General features: G+C 43.1%; 1 protein-coding gene across 1 annotated transcript in view; it reads right to left on the bottom strand.

The window, feature by feature from the left end:
- The window catches only part of LOC137305087 (butyrophilin subfamily 1 member A1-like), a 36634-nt gene that overhangs the window by 3831 nt on the left and 10741 nt on the right, over positions 1–22062 (bottom strand). The window contains exons 4-8 of the mRNA XM_067973867.1: positions 21078–21362; positions 12185–12304; positions 10213–10245; positions 7109–7135; positions 4230–4256 (exon numbers count right to left, since the gene is read on the bottom strand). Of these exons, the coding sequence (XP_067829968.1) occupies positions 4230–4256; positions 7109–7135; positions 10213–10245; positions 12185–12304; positions 21078–21362 (492 nt within the window). The remainder of the gene's footprint in view (positions 1–4229; positions 4257–7108; positions 7136–10212; positions 10246–12184; positions 12305–21077; positions 21363–22062) is intronic.

The following is a 22062-nucleotide window of genomic DNA, read 5'->3' as shown; positions in this document are numbered from 1 at the left end:
GGAGAACAACCACTTACATCTCTATAGCACTCCTGACTGACTCAAAGATGCCTGAAAGCACTTTACAGAGAGGCAGCAAATAGGGAGCAGCAGGGTTCCAACTGGAAAACTTTCAGGAGGGTTTTTAAAAGTAGGGAGAAAAGTGTCAGAGTGGACCGATTTGGGGAGAGAGTTCCAAAGGGAAGGGGTGTGGTGGATGAAAGAACTGCCACTACATTTGAATTTGTGAAGATTGGAGAAAGCAAGGCTCAAGTTGATAAAAATGCACATTCGGGTTTCAGGAGGTGGAGGTGATGTGGAAGTATAGGTGGTGAATGCAACAGAGATGATAAAAATAGAAAGCAAAAAGATTCTGATGAAAAATCATCGACCTGGAACGTTAAGTCTACCTTCCTCTCTCCACAGATGCTGCCCGACCTGCTGAGTATTTACAGTATCTTCTGTTTTTATTTATGGTAAAAAATATTGATCTAGCAATCCAAAACCAAACATCTATGAAGCACTATGGTCCATCAGCAGTAGATTTGTATATCATCACACTCTGTAACCTCATGGCCCAACATATCCCTCATTCCACCATCAAGTAGGAAGACCAACCCCGATTCAATAGGAAGTGTAGACGGGTGTGCCAAGAACGGCATCAGCATATCTTAGAATGAGACACCATCTTTGTCAAGCTAAAACACAGGGCCACCTGCATACTAAACACCAGAAGCAGCAAGCTGTAGATAGAGCTAAGCAGTCCCATAACCAACAGATCAGAAGAAAGCTCTGTAGTCCTGTCATATCCGGTTAATATTGGAGATAGTCAATCAAGCGATGGACACTCCATGAGCATCCTCAACAATGGCGGAACCCAGCAGGTGAGTGCATGAGACAAGGCTGAAGTATTTGAAAGCATCTTCAGCCAATAGTGCAGAATGGATGATCTTACTCTAACTTCTTCCAAGGTCCCCACTATCATAAATATCAGCATCCAGCCAAATCCATGTGACATTAAGAGATGTTTGAATGCACTGCACACAGCAAAAGTTTGTAAGCCCTGCCAACATCCCAGCTGTAGTGCTGAAGACTTGTGCACCAGAACTAGTCATCCCTCCCAGCCAAGCTATTTTGCAGTATGACACTGGAATCTAAAAGACAATATGAAAAATTGCCCAGGCATGCTGAACCCACAAAAAGCAGGACAAATCTAATCTGGCTAATAATCATCATGTTTAGCTGTCCCCAATCATCAGTAAAGTAATGGATGAGTCATCAAAATGTCATCAAGCTTGACCTACTCAGCTCGGGTTCTACCAGAACCAGTCAGGTCCAGACTGTGTCACAGCTTTGATATAGGCCTGGATATAAGAGCTGAATGCAGAGGAAAGAGGAGAGTAACTGTGCTCAACATCAAGGCAGCACTTGATTGGCAAGGAGCCCTAGCAAAACTGAGGTCAATGGGGATCATAGAGAAACCCTACAGTGGCTAGAGGATGATAGTTGTGGTTGTTGGAGCCCAATCATCTTAGTCTTAGGACAGCACTGCCAAAGTAATTCAGGGCAGCATCTTTGGCCCAACCATCGTCAGCTGTTTCATCAGTGACTTTCCATCCATTATATGGTCAGGAGGGGCCTTTTCACTTAAGCTCCATTCACAACTCCTCCAACCATGAAACAGCCCCTGCAGCCTACGGCAGGAGCTGGACAACATCCAGACTTGGGCTGACACATGGCAACTACCTCCCACTGACCTTCAACAGGACCGTCAACATCCTGTGGGGGGAGGGGGGGGTCAACATTTACCAGAAGCTTAACTAGATCAGCCATATCAACAACATGGCTCCAAGAGTAGGGCAGAAACTACATACTCTGCAAAGGGAGGCTCAACCCATGACCTCTCAAAGCTTTTCCACCATCTGCAAGTTCAAGGTAGGAGTGCCATGAAATATTCACCACTCACCTGGATGGGTGCAGCTGCAACAAAACTCTAGAAGCGCGACGCCATCCAGAACAGTCCACTTGATTGGCACCCCTTTCACTGGACTCAATATCCGCCTCCTCCATCACCAGTCCACTGTGACTGCAATAATTACTATCTACAGGATGCACTGCAGCAGTGTGCCAAGCTTACTTTGGCAACGCCTCCCAGCCCCATGACATCGACCACCAAGAAAGTCAGGGGCAACAAGTTCAAAGGAACACCAATTACCTCAAAGTTTCCCTCCAACTCACACATCATCTTGACTTGGATATGTACCAACGTTCCTTCATTTTAGCAGGGTCAATATCCTGGAATTCCCTATCTAACAACATGGTGGGGGCACCATCAGCACAAGGGCTGCACTGGTTCAAGGAGATTACCCATCAGCAGCTTCTTTGGGAAACTAAGGATGGCCAATAAATGCAGCATTGCCAGCGTTGCCCAAATCCCAAGATCAAATATTTGAGAAAACAGAATGAATGTTGGGACGGAAATTCAACTTGAGTTCAAGCTGTATGCAAAGATTATGCACCTCTAACCTGAGCCTGAGGGGGTAGCTGGGGAGGTTGATGGAGTCAAGGATAGAGGTACGTAGATGATGGCTTCAGATTTGGTGGCATAATTTTGGAGGAAATTTTAGCTCATCCACATCTTACTGTTAGATGGACAATTGTATAATATAACAACCGTCTGGGATTGATGGAAGAGGTGAAGAAAGGAAGGCTGGATGTCATTGGCGTCCATGTAGAAGCCAACCTTATACTTCCAGATGATGTCACTGATGAATAACATATAAATAATGAAGAGGAAGGGACCAAAGTTGGAGCTCTGCATATACCAGATGTGACCATGTAGATATAGAAGAAAAAATCTTTGGAGAAGATGCAAGAATATATTTTCTGCTTGCGTACTCCCAGTGCATGCCAGGAGCGTATATTATCAAATTGTGCACTGAAAGCCCAGGATATTCTGTCCATTAATCTTAATTTCCACAGAAGTGGAAAATTTATCTCAAGATGCCTACGTTGCAAACGTATTGTTAATTGTATCTATGTGATTATCAATTAATTGGATCTAGGTGGTGAGTATCAATTGGGGACTCTCTTGTATCCATTTTATAAGAGAGCTGATCCAGGGTGTGGTGTGGGTAATATTGATCTCTGTGAATAAAGGCTTGGAAGCAACTGAAGACCAGGCTCGAGTATTCTATCCTTCACCACCGGGCTATCCAATTTTATAACATGTATGAGTGGGACCAGGAGAGAGCAGTGCCATGGAGATGGACTGCAGTGGACAGATGTTGGTGGAGGATGGAGAGGATATTCTGTCAAAGGCAGCTTAAGAGCAGGTCATGGAGGATGAGCAGAAGTGAGCCATAGTCACAATTGCACATGATGTTGTTTATGACTTTGGTTTGTGGAGTCTCAATGCTGTGGGTGGGTGAAGTTGGATTGGAGGGGCTCAAACAGGGAGTAATAGGATAGAAGGGATCATATTTGCGAGGCATAATGCAATCCAGGTCTTTGGAAGGAAGGAAAGTTTGGAGACAGGTTGGTAGTTGAAGAAAACGGAGGAGTTGAAGATGGATGTTTTGTGAAGGGATGATTATGGTAATTTGGAAGGAGATAAGGACAATACTGGAGAAGACAGATAGGTTGTCAGTGAGGTTGGGGCTGAGGAGAGGAATTCGGCTGCTCAGAGCTGGAACATAGGGGATTGAGGAAGCTGATAGATGAATTGAGTGTAACGAGGGTTGGGTGGAGTGGGAGAGATTGCCGAATGCAGTGTGGATGGGAACTTAATCAGGAAGAGGGCAGGAATCAGGAGAGCAAAGAGGACGGAAGTGGCAGAGGCTGATGTGTGGATGGCCTTGCTTTTTACCCAAAGAAATCCATGAATTCTGCACATTTAAGAGCTGGTTTTCTGAGTTTACACTGCTGGCTGGGAGGGTCACCCAGCAGCCATGCACATTGGAAAATTGCATGTACGCATCCCTAGATTTGCCAACCATTCCAATTAATGGATAGAAAATTGTGGGCAGTGCACCTGTTATTTCCTAATATGTGCTGCTGATGTTTGAGGCTCTCAGCCAGCAGCATGAACTCTCAAAATTACCCTGACATATCCAGAGTGAAGATGGAGAGTGAAGAGAGGGGATCTCTTCAAATACATTTTCATGTGCTATAATGATTATGATCAAGGAAGTAGATCAGTTGCAATTACATTGATGTAAATGTGCATTACAATAACTTGAGGATCTTACCTTTACACTCACAAATCTTCTTCCAATCTGAAAACAGAAATAATAAACCAGTAAAAGACTGGAGAAGTTTTCACAGGGTATCAGCATGCAAATAATTCCATGGAAAAAAACTTCAGGTACAATTTTAACTGCTGACTGTAAATTGGAAGACATAAGCCCTGAAATTACCAGGACCCTGGTTGTCAGGTGGGGGGGGGTGGTGGTTGGGGGGTGGGGGGGGGGGAACAAGGGAGGAATTTGGAGCATAATCTGGTTACAACGGGTCTTCACCTCTTTTCATGGCCCTTTCAAAATATCATGGCAATTGGGGCAGGCGCTTTTTGCGTCCTACACCTTCTGTGCGGGGACAAAAAAAAGAGATGGTACTGGTGGGCTGACGTCATCAGCCAGAGGTCCTGACAGTTGCCCCTAACACTATTTACCACTGCATACTAGCCTGCCAGGACTAGGTCCCAAGGGAAGTGGGTCTGTTTGTCTGGGAAATGCAAATTTAAAAGTCAGCACGGTTTTAAATTTCTGGGACTGAACAATATAGCATGAATTTCAATGCCTGTGCTGACAATTTCTTGCTGGTGAGAATTGATTTTGCGCAGCCTCAGCAGAACTGGAAGAAGTTTAACATGTCTTCACATAACGATTCCACAAATACTGACATTATATATGCATGAGTGAACACACAAATACAGGTTGTAGAACAGGGCTGAATAATTACACCAATTATGAGTATGTAAAATTGCCCTCCCTGCAAAATCTTCAATGCCTTCAGAATATAGACTGTGAGAAGGAAACATTTCATAGAACATTACAGAAGGAGGCCATTCAGCCTATCATGCCTGTGCCAGCTCTTCGAAAGAGCTATCCAATGTCCAACTCCCCTGCCCTTTGCCCAAAGCCTTACAAATTTTTCCTCTTCAAGTATTTATCAAATTCCCTTTTGAAAGTTACTCTTGAACCTGCTTCCACCCCCTTTCAGCAGTGCATTCCAGATCATAATAACTCACTGCATTAAAAAAAAAAGTCTCATCTCCCCTCTGGTTCTTTTGCCAATGATCTCAAATCTGTGTCCTCTGGTTCCCGACCTTCCTGTCCGTGGAAACAGTTTCTCCTTACTTACTCTATCAAAACCCCTCATAATTTTGAAGATCTCTATTAAATCTCCCCTTAACTTTCTCTGCTCTAAGGATAACAATCCTAGCCTCTCCACATAACTGAAGTCCCTCATCCCTGGTATCATTCTGGTAAATCTCCTCTGCACCCTCTCCAAGGCTTTGACATCCTTCCTAAAGTGCAATGGCCAGAAATGGACACAATACTCCAGCTGAGGCCTAACCAGTGAAGGTTTAGCATAACTTCCTTGCTTTTGTACTCTATGCCTCTATTTATAAAGCCAAGGGTCCCATTTGCTTTTTTAACAGCATCAACTACTTGTCCTGCCAACTTCAAAGATTTGAACAGGTAATCCTGTACATTTATTATCTAATACTAGTCAATCTCCTGTGGCGTTGCACATGGACAGTCAAGACCAAGTGTAGCATTCGGGTCAAGGAGGGTGGGGGATAATTGACCCGGCAGCAGTGAGGGGGGTGCAATGTGGTGAGTTTCACTTACCCCCTTCTCGGTTCAGGGGGAAGGGGAGCAAGACTGAAGTAGACTTTTCCTCTACAGGCGTAATTGGTATTGCAGGTAAATATTGACACCTTTATAATGCATTTTGCCATTGAGGTAGTATGACATGGGACTTTTTAATGCATTTGAAATGGAATATTGCAACCCACTCAGTGATTTTATTATATAATAGATAGGCTCCATGTCACAGTTTCCCAAAAGGTGAATTCTAATCTCAATCCTGTCACTGGGAACAGGCACTGAAGAAATGCAGCCGATTTCCCAGACTTCAGGAAGGACCAATGAAAATAGACCAAACATGGGGTGAAATGTTTGTTTAAATAAAATCAGTTATACAACCTGGACGGCTATGTGAGAATACATTGCAATCAGGTGATACAAAGCACAGTAGCAATGGGCCAGAATTTGCTGCCAAAATAACAGCAAGGCTAACGGCACTTGCCGTTATTTATGGGTAAATGGTAGAGCAACGTCAGGCGAGGAGCAGATGTGCGATTAAATCCAAAAGTTGCTGCCTGAGTGGCGCCGTTCCACCGTCAGCTTTGCGAAAACGCATCTCGCCTTAGTCTCCCTGTTTTTTTTTAGGAATTTGCTGTATTTTCCCATTAAACTTGCCACAGAAAGTTAGGTCTGGTCATTATCAGCGTAAGTACCCTTTTAACAATGTGATAATTGTTAATCACCACCAATCAACCTTTCTGTCACCAAAAATTAGCTATTACAAGTGTTGCATCTCATTCCTTCAGGTTTTGAATTTTTCAGGGAGATTTTAAAAATGTCAAATTTAAAATTTAATTTTTTTTTCTTTTCCTTTCTGTCTCTTTTTTTTTCTCTCTCTCTCTCTCTTAATCCAATCTTTCTTTCCTTCTCTTTATTCTCTTTCAGTACCTGATTTGACATTGAATTCACCCACTTTAATTTACCCTCCTTCTCAGTCTTTCCCGTGTTTATTTCCCAATCCTTAAATCTCATTGTTGAAGGAGATAGACTGGATGTCCTGTTTTTCACTCATTATCAGCTCGCGCTTTCAGCAGCTTTGTGTACAAAAATCTTTTGAGTTGAAGGGTGCAGAGGCAAGTCTAACGGCAAAAGCCGTTAGGTGCTCTGCCACAGCAAATTCTGGCCTGTATATTTCTCATCAGATTAAATATGAGTTGTTATTGCAACAGATGCATTAGTGGCTGCAACTGATGCTGTAACTTACTAGGTGGATCAATATACAACAACAGTTTATGTAAAAGAGAATGTCATACCTGATTCAACAAGAGGTTTCCACTGCTCTAAAAATTAAAAAGTACTGTAAATACACTTTATTAATCTGATTGTCACAAACATTCAAATATTGACACATTCCCCACATTTGAAATGGTTTGAATATTGAAATTTCAGTATGTGGGTGTTAGCCTGGGCTCGGTGTTAGCCTTGGCTCAGTGGTAGCACTCTCACCTCCGAGTCAGAAGGTGGTGGATTCAAGTCCCACTCCAGAGTCTTGAGCACATAATCCAGGCTGCATTTCAATACAGTACTGAGGGAGTGCTGCACTATCGGAAGTGCCTTCTTTCGGATGAGACGTTAAACCGAGGCCCTGCTCAGGTGGACGTAAAAGATCCCATGGCACTATTTCGAAGAAGAGCAGGGCAGTCCTCCCAGTTTCCTGGTCAATATTTATCCCTCAACCAACATCACTATGACAATTTAATTGCTCATTTATCTCATTGCTGTTTGTGGGACCTTGCTGTGCGCAAATTGGCTGCCGTGTTTCCTACAGTGACTGCACTTCAGAAATATCTCATCGTTTGTAAAGCCCTTTGGGGCATCCTGAAGTCATGAAAGGCGCTATATAAATGCAAGTTCGTTCTTTATGAAACCCTCTTTTATAACAGTGAAAATATATCACCATTATGAAGTATTTTCAAGCAATTATAACACCTATTAGCGAGACGGTTTTCTGTTTCAATATTGTCCCTTTTTTTCTCCTGTCCTGAAGGTGCTGGATTTTGCTGGGTAGCCCTGTTGTGTTTTGCCATGTGATCATTCTTCATGTATGAGCCTAGCCAATGAGCATGAGCTGGCTATTCAATCCCAGAAGGCATCACACACACTTCTATCAGGGTTCACTGGATAGCAATAAGAAGTGGGAACCCTGGTTGATATTTTCCCTTCCCTAGTGCAGGGTGTGGAGGCAGGTTCAGCCGATCCAGCACAGATTAGGGATCTAACCAGGGCCTTAGGCTCTAAATGGCTCTCTACCATACTGGACAATGTTTTTACACACTGAGCGATGGAGGGCAATTTATCGTCACTAATTTGACATTCCCATTGGAAATTTACAAGAACGGCTGGTGTGAGAAATGGGATTTCCACACTAGTGCATCATATTTTGAGGTTGACAGTGATGGCATGTTATTGGGAAAGTGTAGAAGGAGCTTTCATCTGTACAATCAAATCTACCTGATCTTAGAGTCCTTCATGCAAAGTAGGGTCAACCTACTCCAGTCCTTGCATCGCTCATCTTAATTACAATCATTCACCCCAAACAATTTATTAAACTTTATTTATTTACTATTTTACTTCTTTAAGTATTTATATTTATGAAAATGTGAGGAGAGTAAATAATATGCCTCAATCGGTTTATCTTTGGGACTTCCTGAAGTCGTGAAAGGCACTATATAAATGCAAATCTTTATGTATGGGAAAGTTTAGTTCTGTCTATAACCTGCTGCTTTTGATGTTTAGTATGCAGGTAGCCCTGTGTTGTAGCTTCACTAGGTTGGTGCCTCATTATAAGGTATGCCTGCTGCTGCTCCTGGTATGTCTTTCTACACTCCCTATTGAACTAGAGTTTGTCATCTGGCTTGATGCTGATGGAGGAGTGAGGGGTGCACCACGCCATAAGGTGACAGATGGTGTGGATCAACAGCTATGCTGCTGCTGATGGCCCACAGCACTTCATGGATGCACAGTTTCGGGCTGCTAGATCTGTCCTTATTCTGTCCCACTTGGCATGGCGGTAGTGCCACACTGCATGATGGAGGGTGTGTCGATGAGACTTTGTCTTCATATGGTCTGTGAGGTGGTCATGCCTACCAATGCTATCATGAACAGATGTGTCACAACAGGTAGGTTGGTGAGGACAAAGTCAAGTCGATTATTTCCTTGTATTGGTTCCCTCACCAGCTGACACAGGCCCAATCTGGCAGCTGTGCCCTTCAGGATTCATCCAGATTGGTCAGTGCTAGAACCACCAAGCCCCTCTTAGTTCTGGACACTACAGCCCCTCTCCACGCTTCCCTCTGTGCTTCCTCTGGGTACTGTTCAACATGGATGGGTGATGATTCATAAGCCCAAGGGGGTGGTAAATAATGATCAGCAGGAAGTTTACTTGTCCTTGATTGACCTGAAGTCATGAGACTTCATGGGGTCCAGGGTCAATATTCAGAACTCCCAGGGACTCACCCTGACTTTATATAATTGTGTCCCACCTTGCCAGTGGGACAAGACTTACCCATATATGGTGTTGGAGGAGTTTAGAATGTTGGCTGTCAGATATGATTCTTTGAGTACGACTATGTCAGACTGTTGCTTCACTAGCCTATCGGACAGGTCTCCCACCTTGGGCACCAGTCCCCTGATGTTGGCAAGAAGGACTTTGCCGGGTCAACTGGGCGTCTTTAGCTTATACCTAATCATTAAAAAATATTTTGACACAACTAGTGAATAGTGCTCACAGCTGATTACCCTTATGGTAAGAGTAATCAAAAGGCATACAATGGCTAAAAGGCTCATCAAAAGGTAACTGGGTAGCACAGTGGGCTATCCCTATCCTTCTACCTTTGGGATGTGGGTATGGTTCCAGGCTTGATGTAATGAAAGTCTCTTCTCCCTGCTGGCTATTTTGGTTCTGCATGAAATGAGCTTGTGCCAGTCAATCTAATTTCTAGTGGATGTGATTGTACAGTAGTATGTGCTCATGGTTCTGGACAAATTATATTACCAATGTAAATCAGAATGGTCAAAACGATCAGTGGTGTGGGAAATAGAACTGTGACACTGGTACAGCAGGGTGTTGTTTTAAATTTGAAAATAAGGTGCATTATTGTATCAGTGTGTGTTAATGTTCAAATATGTAAGGGGTATAGCTTGAAATATTTTAGATAACTAACAGTTATTCATCTATTTTTAAATTTATTTGCAAATGTTGGAAGATAATGCAAAAGGTGAATTATGCACAAAATAATATTTAAAGAATTAGTTTAAGAGCCATTGTTTAGCAGTATAGCTATTCCATCTATACATCTAAATACCCAAGCCCAACATTCTTTGCCGTATTGTGGATATTTCAATGTTAAACCCTTACCGTATTGTTTGATAGACTTGTCATGTTTTAGTTCTGGAAAATTCAACAAATATAAATTTCAGTTAATATCAGAAACAATGGCTTATTTAATCAGATATGCATTCACTTACTAACAGGAATAAATACGATTCATTTCCATTTTAAAAAAATCATGATCAGCATTTTCTCCAGTACAGCATACATCCACTTCTATCATCTTTAGGTATTTAATTGTAAACAATTTTACAACACCAAGTTATAGTCCAGCAATTTTATTTTAAATTCACAAGCTTTCGGAGGCTACCTCCTTCCTCAGGTGAACGATGTGGAAATGAAATCCTCGAAATGAAATCACATTTATAATTCACAGAACAATGCTTGGTGATTACAGACAGTTTTTTCAACTGCCCGTTGCCAAGGCAATCAGTGTGCAGACAGACAGGTGTTACCTGCCAGGTCTCAGAATATACAAATCACCAAAAAAAACAACAAACAAAAAAAAGAGATAGAGAGGTAGAAACATAGAAAAGACAGCAACTGACCCGTTATATTAAAAACAGATAACATTTGTTCGCTGGTGGGGTAACGTGTAGCGTGACATGAACCCAAGATCCCGGTTGAGGCCGTCCTCATGGGTGCGGAACTTGGCTATCAATTTCTGCTCGACGATTTTGCGTTGTCGTGTGTCTCGAAGGCCGCCTTGGAGTACGCTTACCCGAAGGTCGGTGGCTGAATGTCTATCTCTGTTTTTTTTTGTTTGTTGTTTTTTTTGGTGATTTGTATATTCTGAGACCTGGCAGGTAACACCTGTCTGTCTGCACACTGATTGCCTTGGCAACGGGCAGTTGAAAAAACTGTCTGTAATCACCAAGCATTGTTCTGTGAATTATAAATGCGATTTCATTTAGAGGATTTCATTTCCACATCGTTCACCTGAGGAAGGAGGTAGCCTCCGAAAGCTTGTGAATTTAAAATAAAATTGCTGGACTATAACTTGGTGTTGTAAAATTGTTTACAATTGTCAACCCCAGTCCATCACCGGCATCTCCACATTTAGGTATTTAAGTGATGGACTATGCCACAGTTCATGTGGTGCTATACTGTGTAATTGGTTTATTCCTAGGGAGGATTAAGTGGGAGATGGAAGTACAAATTAAACAAAGTATTTTTGAAGATATTGAAGAAAAATTAAAAACAAAGATGTCTCCATGAGGGAAAGAATTAAAATAGCACGATCGAGACCAAAACTATAGTGGCTGAATTATTAAAGAGACAAGGAAACACGGACTGTCCTGGGCAGGAAAGTTGGATGGGTTGTCCTCACCAGGTAGCTGATGAGTGTTGCCTAAAGGCCAGCCACAGAACCCCTGCGGGATGTAAACATACATCAGAAAGAAAACAGAAGGTGAGTGCCCTTCATTGGAGGGTAATAATACTGAAAGGAAAAAGAATAAGTTAGCAGGATTGAAAAAGTAATGATGACTAGGAATCACAGAAAAGTCAGATGGGGATAACAAAGTTAGCAACGCAAAAAAAGGCAGAGTGTAGATAGCTAAAGAGTTTCCTTCGTGGGTCCTGAGGAAGGGTCCTAGACCTGAAATGTCGACTGACTTCTGTTTTCTGCACAGATGCTGCCTGACCTTAGTCTTTCCAGCTTTTTTCTGATTTTGATTTCTACATTTAAGTCTGATTCTGAACTATCCTTTCTCACACTTGCTCAAAGAAATGTTAAAAGGCACATTTACTGTAACAGTAACAGTCACAAATATTCAATGGGCAGCTTAACTGTACAAACCTAACTGTAAAAAAAAGTAAATATTGAAGAGTCTTCCAGTCAGCAGACAAGTGGAAATGTAAGTATTTGCTTATATTTCACTTCTGTTATTTTTTTTCTTCCAAATTTAACATGAAAAATAAACCCGGTCCTGTTTGCACATTTCTCTGTTAAATCCTGAGTCCATTCTCCATTATCATTGTTAGACTGAGACCGTACCTTTAACGTATCTATATTGTTTCACAGTCCAACAGATCCCAGTAGAAATAACTACGATTAGAAGACAAATGATCACAGAAAGAAACACGAGCCAGCCTGAGACAGTCGGGAAGAAATCATCTGCAAAGTAAATGCCAGTAAATTAGATAATAATATTACCTGTAACATATCCCGTGGAAATCATTCTTTTAGAATACACAATATTAGCAAAACAAAGTTAAACATTTATAGCTCCGAGTTAAAGACGAGCGTTTGCGCGGGCGAGTAGGCAGTTAAAATCGCCCAGGTTACTTACCTGTCCGCGAGCTGCTCGGATCCCACCAACCGCGATTTTTGCGCAGACTTCTCAATGGGCAGCTAATCCTAATGCCCAAAGCTGGCGGGGTCCTTCTTGAAATAATGCGGATCAGGGTCCGATAGCGTCATTGGGCCCAGAATGTAATCTTAACTCCAGCCTGAGTGGGGAAGTTGCTGCGGCTTTGTCGTCAGGCTGAACCAAGTCAGAAGAGGACAGGGATGTGAAGAGGTCCTCTGGGCCCCGCAAGAAAAGTTTAGGCCTCCCCTACCCCAGACTCCCCACCCCACCTGCATGCCGGTGGACAGCCATAGTTTGCCCAGTTTTTCACAGGCCGGCAGCCACTTCCAGGCAAGAGGTGAACTGGTGGCATATCAATGAGGTCTGGGAGTTAAAATAGTCCGGGCCTGATTTCTGCAGCAGAACCCTGAACCATTCATCGTTCTGCTGGAGCTTGCTTGATTTCCTTAGGGAATGAGAGGAATTTCTCCGTTTTTTTGTAAATTGGCTATGTATAGGTTTTTTTCTTGGTTATTTTATCCCTCCCAGGAGGCAGAATTACTAAGGTGTGAGTGGTCAGTGTGTAAGGTTTATATCATCTACTGAATGAGGCAAGCAGGAGTGGCCTGATGGTCTTTGCTTGCCCTGTTTGTATGTTCCACAGTACCTCTTCCTTTCGATTTTTTCTCACCTTTTCCTTTTCATCAACATCTCTCCTGTATGCCCTGAAACATTTCTCTCTATATTCCCTTTGAGCTTACTCTTTTCAAGTGCTTTGTTCCTTCATAATATTTATTCTTAATCCTTCCCCATATGCTCCGAGGTTTACTTCTCCCCTCAGTTATATCAATTTAAACCTTCCCACACTGCTTAATTTACCCTGGTTCAGTTTAGGTGAAGCCCGTAACATCTGGAGAGCTTCCACCAGGTTCAGAACCATTCCAATGCCCCAGATGTCTGTAACCATAGGAGCAGGAATAGGCCGTATGGCCCCTCGAGCCTGCTCCGCCATTCAATAAGATTATGGCTGATAGAACCACTGAAAAGATACAGCACAGAAGGGGGCCACTCGGCCCATCGTGTCTGCGCCGGCTCAAAGAACAACCAGGTGCCCATTCTAATCCCACCTTCCAGCACCCAGTCCGTAGCCCTGCAGCTTACAGCACTTTAGGTGCAAGTCCAGGTACTTTTTTAAAAAAGAGTTGAGGGTCCCTGCCTCTACCACCAATTCGGGCAGCGAATTCCATACACCCACCACCCTCTGGGTAAAAAGGTTTTTCCTCATGTCTCCTCTAATCCTTCCGCCAATCAGCTTAAATCTACGTCCTCTAGTTCTTGAACTCTCCGCTAGGGGAAACAGGTACTTCCTGTCTACTCTATCTAGGCCCCTCATAATTTTGTACACTTCAAATAAGTCTCCCCTCAGCCTCCTCTACTCCAAGGAAAACAACACCAGCCTATCCAATCTCTCCTCGTAGCTGCAATTTTCAAGCCCTGGCAACATTCTTGTAAATCTCCTCTGCACTCTCTCCAGAGCAATTACGTCCTTCCTGTAATGTGGTGACCAGAACTGCGCACAATACTCCAGCTGTGGCCTTACCAGCGTTTTACACAGTTCCATCATTACATCCCTGCTTTTGTATTCTATACCTCGGCTAATAACGGAGAGCATTCCGAATGCCTACTTCACAACCTTATCTACCCGTACTGCCACCTTCAGGGACCTGTGCATATGCACTCCAAGGTCTCTCACTTCCTCTACCCCTCTCAATATATTCCCGTTTACTGAGTATTCCCTTTTACTGTTTGCCCTCCCTAATTGCATTACCTCACACTTCTCCGGGTTGAACGCCATTTGCCACTTTTCCGCCCACTCCACCAACCCATTGATATCTTCTTGGAGTCTACAGCTATCCTCTTCACTATCAACTACACGGCCAATTTTTGTGTCGTCTGCAAATTTGCCAATCATACCCCCTACATTCAAGTCCAAATCATTAATATATACCACAAACAGCAAGGGACCCAACACTAAGCCCTGTGGCACACCACTGAAAACGGATTTCCATTCGCAAAGGCATCCATCGACTTTTACCCTTTGTTTCCTGTTACTGAGCCAATTTTGGATCCAATTGGCCACATTTCCCTGTATCCCATGGGCTTTTACCTTTCTGACTAGTCTGCCATGTGGGACCTTGTCAAATGCCTTACTAAAATCCATGTAGACAACATCCACTGCACTACCCTCATCAATCCTCCTTGTCACTTCCTCAAAGAATTCAATCAGATTTGTAAGGCATTTCCCTGAACAAATCCATGCTGACTATCCCTGATTAAACCATGCCTTTCCAAGTGACAGTTTATCCTATCTCTTAGTATTGATTCTAATAGTTTGCCCACCACTGAGGTAAGACTGACTGGCCTATAATTGTTCGGCCTTTCCCTCGTACCCTTTTTAAACAATGGTACTACGTTTGCAGTCTTCCAGTCCTCCGGTACCTCCTCTGTACCTAGTGAGGATTGGAAAATGATCCTCAGAGCATCTGCTATTTCCTCCATGGCTTCCTTCAATAGCCTAGGAAACAATCCATCCGGCCCTGGTGACTTATCAACTTTCAAGGATTCCAGTCCCTCTAGTACTTCCTCTCTCATTATGTTTACCTTATCCAATATTTCACACCTCTCCTCTTTAACTACTACGTCCGGAACATCCCTTTGTGAATACAGAGACAAAATATTCATTTAAAACCCTACACACAAGTTACCCTTATCATCCCACCTTTTCCTTAGCTATCCTCTTGTTCTTAATGTACTGATAAAACATCTTTGGGTTTTCTTTAATCTTACTTGCTAATATTTTTTCATGCCCTCTCTTTGCTTTCCTTATTTCCTTTTTTACGTCATCCCTGTACTTTCTATATCCTCTAGGCTTTCTGTAGTATTTAGTTTTCTGTGACAGTCATAAACTTTCTTTTTCTGCTTTGTCTTGCCCCATATACTTCTAGACAACCAGGGAGCTCTAAATTTGGCAGCGCCACCCTTTTTCTTTGAGGGGACATGTCTGCATTGTACCCGTAGAATTTCACTTTTTAGTGCCTCCCACTGGCTTGCCACTGATTTCTCCTCAAGTAGTTGTGTCCAGTCCACTTCTGCCAAATCACCTCTTAGTTCTGTAAAATTTGCCTTCCCCCAATTTAAAACGTTTACTCCTGATTTAACTCTGTCCTTTTCCATAATAATGCTAAAACTAACTGAATTGTGGTCATTATCCCCAATATGGTCACCCACTGTCACTTCACCCACTTGCCCATCTTCATTTCCCAGGACTAAATCTAGAATTGCATCCCCTCTTGTTGGGCTTGTCACGTACTGGCTAAAAAAGCTCTCCTGGACACCGATCACGAATTTTGCGCCCTCTGTGCCCCTCACACTGTTTGAATCCCAGTTGATGTTAGGGTAGTTGAAGTCCCCTGCTGTTATTGCCCTCTTATTTTTGCACTCAGAAATTTGCCTACATATTTGTTCTTCTATCTCCCTTTCGCTATTTGGGGGTCTATAGTACACTCCTAGTAGTGTGACTGCCCCTTTTTTATTTCTTAGCTCAACCCATATGGCCTCGATTGATGATCCATTTAGCATATCATCCCTTCTCACAACTGTAATTGCTTCTATAACCAATAATGCTACCCCACCCTCCTTTTTTTTTTATCACCCACTCTTTCCTGCCTGAAAACTCTATATCCAGGGATATTGAGCTGCCAATTATCCCCCTCTTTAAGCCAGGTTTCCGTTACAGCAATGATATCATGCTGCCACGTGTCTATCTGTGCCCTTAGCTCATCTGCTTTGTTTGGAATACTCCTTGCATTGAAGTATATACTCTTTAACCCCGTCAAATTCCTGTGCTGAACACTATTTAACCTTTGCTTCTTTTGCCTTTCTGAGTCGCTAACTACGTCACTAACTGTTTTTCTACTTCCCGTTTCCTGGTCTGAATTTGTCCTATCTGTACCTGCCCTTTGGTTCCCACCCCCCTGCCATACTAGTTTAAACCCTCCCCAACAGAACTGGCAAATGCCCCCATGAGGATATTGGTCCCGGTTCTGCTTGGTTGCAACCCGTCCGCCTTTCCCAGAATCGGTCCCAGTGCCTCAGGAATTTAAACCCCTCCCTCCTACACCATTTCTCAAGCCACGCATTCATCTGGTCTGTTATCCTATTTCTGCTCTCGCTAGCACGTGGCACTGGGAGTAATCCTGAGATTACTACCTGAGAGGTCCTGCTTTTTAATTTATTTCCGAACTCTCTATATTCTGCTTGCAGGACCTCATCCCTTTTTTTAACCGATGTCGTTGGTACCAATATGGACCACGACCTCTGGCTGTTCACCCTCCCCCTTCAGAAGATCCTGCAGCCGCTCCGTGACATCTTTGACCCTAGCACCAGGGAGGCAACATACCATCCTGGAGTCACGTCTGCGGCCGCAGAAACACCTATCTGTTCCCCTTACGATGGAATCCCCTATCTCTATTGCTCTCCCATTCTTTTTCCTCCCCTCTTATGCAGCTCAGTCACTCGTGGTGCCACGGTCTTGGCTCTTGCTGCATTCCCCTGATAAGCCATCTCCCCCGACAATATCCAAAGCAGAATATCTGTTTGAGAGGGAAATGGCCCCAGGGGACTCCTGCTCAACCTGCCTAGCGGTCACCCATTTCCTCTCTGCCTGCGTAATCTTTACTTGTGGTGTGACCACCTCACCGAACGTGCTATCCACGATAATCTCAGCATCGCGGATGCTCCACAATGAATCCACCCGCAGCTCCAGCTCCGAAATGCGGTTAGCCAGTAGCTGCAGCTGGACACATTTCCTGCACACATGGTCACCAGGGACACCGGTAGTGTCCATGACTTCCCACATAGCGCAGGAGAAGCATATCATGGATGCGAGCTCTCCTGCCATGACTTGCCTTAGATTAAGCTCGTTAGTTACTCCCTTTAAAAGGAGTTTACTCCTTTAAATTACTCTTAATTTAGAGAATGTTAACTACACTAGGGACTTTGATTCACTAAAAAACGCTACTTGCTATAACTAAATTAAGTTTAGTTTTTTTTTAAAAATGTAGTTTAATGCTATAAGTTTCTTAGCCCACAGTCCTAAGAAAGAAGAAAACAGAAGAGATACTCACCACCAACCACCTACCTGCCTTACCTGTGATGTCAATCTGCAGTTTTATTTTGTTGTTGCTGTGACCCGCTCTCGGTACGCTCCTCTCCGCTCTGCTGACTAATCAAATGCACCTCACCCCTTACTGCACCGAATCCCCTCACTCACCAAATTCCTAATTATAGACTCTGTCAAAACCAGACTCTGTCGATAGCTGCTACTCCGTGCGTTAGCAAAACCCTTCTGAATTTATGCTAGCTAGAATGCCAATCACCTGAGTCAGCCCCAGCTGACAGTAGATTACCAGTTCTAACCAGTCACCTAATTAACTAGGTGACCAACTGCCACCTCAGGCTGCTTGTTTACCACTAACTGAAAGAACTGATCTTCGACCTCAACTCCACTTTCCCACCTGATCCCCATATCCCTTGATTCCCCGAGAGTCCAAAAATCTATCGATCTCAGCCTTGAATATACTCCACGACTGAGCATCCAACCTTCCCTTCTACACCACCTGTCATGCAACATGTTGATGTGTCTAATCTGTTTCTCCCTGACTGGCCCAGCAAATGGCATCAGAAGTAGTCCCAAGAGTACTCCCTGGAAGCCCTGCTTTTTAATCAGACACCTAATTCTTCAAACTCCCTTTGCATTATCTCCTTACTGATCTTCCCTACGTTACTGGCTCCAACATGAACCACGACTTCAAGATATTGACCGTACCTTTCCAGAATCTTCTCCACCTGCTCTGTTGGGCTCCTTACCCTAGTACCTGGGAGTCACCAGACTATTTGGACTCCAGGTTGTGGTTGCAGAAAGAGCTACCTATCCCTCTAATGATAGAATCACCTGTACCCTCCTGTGACAAGAATATATTTTTGGTCTGTATTAAAGAATCCCAATTGAAAGTTTATGACTACAAACAGCATGCAAGGGGTTAAATCCCACAGGCAGGCAGGGTATTTCTCAAAGGCCATGAGTGCAAAATTAGTAGATGTTGTCAGCCTTGGCCGGGGGTGGGGGAGAAGTGTCAGGCATAAACGAAGTGAATGGAAATCCGATATGGAGGCACAGATTCTATGGGCACATGCTGGAGTGATACAGCACACAGTTCCCCTATTTGATAGATGGTAAATGGCTATATGAAGTGGGTATAAGGCGGGGGTGTTTGGCATTTTAGGGCACCCTCCCTAGAGCACAGTAGTGCACCACTCCTGACAGTGGGTGGTAACCAGGCTCAGCACTGTGTACACTACCCGCAGGACCTGATAACAGACACACAAGGTGGCAGCACATGTAAAGGAATCCATGCCAAGCTTCCATACAACTTTACAGTATTTTTCATCGCATGTTCAGTCCTCAGTAGGACACATCTTCAAGATGCAAAGTATGATTGAAAAACTTGCTACATTCACATCTACCAAGGCCACAGCAACTCTTTTTTTTGTAAAACAGTCTAGCTGCTTGATGGAGTCACGTACCGATGCAGGCTGTTCACGTCTGTCATTGTGCATGTGGTCCTTCAACTGTCAGCGTCTAAAGATTACTTTTCTGATTGTATAAGGTGGGTCCCCAAGGGTACAATCTGAACCTGGAGCAACACTACCTGGTCAAGAGTAGGAAGGAAAGGCATATGTCCTCTGGCATGCCCCAGTAAGTAGCTCTGGCAGGGCCTGCGGACCCACCTTCTTGGCTAAGAGAAGGACCGTGGAAGCTGCCCCAGATACAGGTAGCTCATTCCTCTGTTATTCCTCCTTATCCTCTAGCTCCCAGAAGGCAAGAGGAATTCCAATGGGAATGCTCATTCTACCTTGAATGGTAGGTGGTAAAAAGAAAAAAAGGTGAAAGGCAAAAAATAAAACCAAATCTTCGAAATAAATGCAACAAAAGCAAATCAAAGAGGCAAAACGCAACCCACACAAAAAAAATTCTGAAACCAAGAGGAAAATAGGTTTAAGACAACTAGGAAGTCACTTCTCTTGGCTGTGACCTGGTGTGTGTATGTGCTTATTTATAGAGATGCACGGGAATTATGTCATGTAGGGGGATCAAACCACTGGGAGCTGTGGGACAGGGAAACACCATCTTCATTTTTAAAGCTCCAATGAGGCTTGTGCACTCCAGTGACACCAGCCTCCCACTCCCACAGCATTGCCTGGTTGAAAAATACTAGGCAGATGCTCGCAGTGCATTTCAAGCGCCTGGCCTCTGCCCTTGATTTTATACCCACTCCCTTGCTCAGCACCTGCTTATGCCCAGGAGTAGAAAATCTCTCCTACAGTACTTAACCCTGCAGTGTAATAAAAAACACAGCATCTTAACAGAGCAAGAAAGAAATGAAGAAAAATTTCAGATACATACCGACAGAAACAAATGCTACACAAGTGAACACTGAGGAGGAGAATTTTGCAAATAAAAAAGTACATAAAACAAAGAATAATTAATTTAAAAATAAAAAAAATACGGTTAAAAAGTACAGAGTGTATGTAAACAGCCCCTGTGGGGAAAAATAAAGAAAGAAGAATGATCAATATTTAATCTGTTGCTGGACCAAATAATCCAAACCTGCTTTAAGCACCAACATGTAACAGTAGATTAAGATTTTAAATCTCCAGAAGCCCGAGGTACTCGGGAAGGACTCACAGGAAAATAAACAACATTACTTCCATTGGGGCAAAGTTCTTTAAAAATATTTCTATCTTTGGCCATAACAGTCCACCCGCTTAAATATTCCTGGCCCCGTTTTTGTTTATTCGTTCACGGGATGTGGGCGTCGCTGGCGAGGCCAGCATTTATTGCCCATCCCTAATTGCCCTCAAGAAGGTGGTGGTGAGCCGCCTAGCGAGATTTTACAACTGAGTGGCTTGCTAGGCCATCTCAGAGGGCAATTAAGAATCAACCACATTGCTGTGGGTCTGGAGTCACATATAGGCCAGACCGGGTAAGGACGGCAGGTTTCCTTCCCTAAAGGACATTAGTGAACCAGATGGGTTTTTACGACAATCCGGTAGTTTCATGGCCATAATTACTGATACTAGTATTTTAATTCCAGATTTTTTATTTAATTAATTGGATTTAATAAATTAATTGGATTTAATAAATTAATTGAATTTAAATTCGCCAGCTGCCGTGGTGGGATTTGAATTCCTAACTCTGGATTTTAGTCCAGGCCTCTGGGACCCAGGAAGCCCTGAAAATGGCACAATTACCCATCCTCTTTATGTAAATGATCCCAGTCCTGGGATTTGGGATAATCTACGTCAGGAATTTTCACCCGGCCACATTTTCAGCAGTGGATCAATATCCAGGAATTTCAGGGCCAAACCATTTACACAAATAAACTGAGGTAAATTAATCATCAAGTGCAACTAATACCAAGACTGTTCCCACAATAACTATTCCCTTTAATTAACAGTATTTTATAATTTACAGACCTGATATCTGGACAGTTGTTTCTTGTTCTTTTTTCAACAGATTGCTCCGTACGAGACACTTGAACCTGTTTGATGAATCTTTTGTCACAGCAATGTGGCTCTGGACAGTTACAAGGCCTTTAGAGTCCTGATGGTAACTTGTTTCAGACTGTGCTGTTAAGTTCTGTCCATCTCCACCAGTCCACTGTATCCCTGGCTCAGGGTACCATCCATTAGATTCACACACAAGCTGAATTCCATTTTTACGGTATCCCTCTATCTGGATCCAGTGCTCACGTCCCAAACCTACAACGATCAATAAACATATTTAGAAATAACATGTGTTAGGAATGCTTCCTTTAATCCATGGAAAATATTCATTTAATGTTATTGAGAGATAGATCATCATAATCTTACTGTGACATGACTAATAGGATATGAACTAAATTTCTTCTCAAAATATGTCCTCATATAACAATCAGAGATGATTAAATAATTAATATAAATCAGTTACCAGTTGTTCAGACTAAGTTATGACCACATGGATGAGGTACCAGAGGACATTCGGTACCCATGGAATTGTAGCCCGGCTAGGAAACAATACCTTCGGGAAGGCGGGGGGGGGGGGGGGGGTGGGAAAGAGGAGGGGAGATGACTGTCGGCAAAGATTGGTGAGAAAAAATATGTATGACTGACCAATTAATCTTAAATATACCTGGCAGCAGAAGGCACTTGAAGACCCTATTCAGGAAAATTAAAAGGAAAAATAACTTTCAAAAGGTGTATGGATAAGAGAGTGGATTCATTAGAAAAAGAACATTAAACTTTTCAAAAGGAACAGGAAAAATTCATTAGACCCAACAAGCCTGTCCTTTTTTTGTCTTTTCTTTCTCTAGAAGAACTTGGTTTCTTGACCCCACATCATTGGCCATCCCTGGGAAAATATCTCAAGTTTATTTCAAAAAAGAGTTCTTTTGAATTTTCCATTTTTATTCCCAACTTCTAA

Source organism: Heptranchias perlo, chromosome 39 (assembly GCF_035084215.1).
Source record: "Heptranchias perlo isolate sHepPer1 chromosome 39, sHepPer1.hap1, whole genome shotgun sequence".
Taxonomy (NCBI): Eukaryota; Metazoa; Chordata; class Chondrichthyes; order Hexanchiformes; family Hexanchidae; genus Heptranchias; species Heptranchias perlo.
The sequence above is the reverse complement of the archived record's forward strand: the minus strand, read 5'-3'. Positions and strand labels throughout refer to the sequence as shown.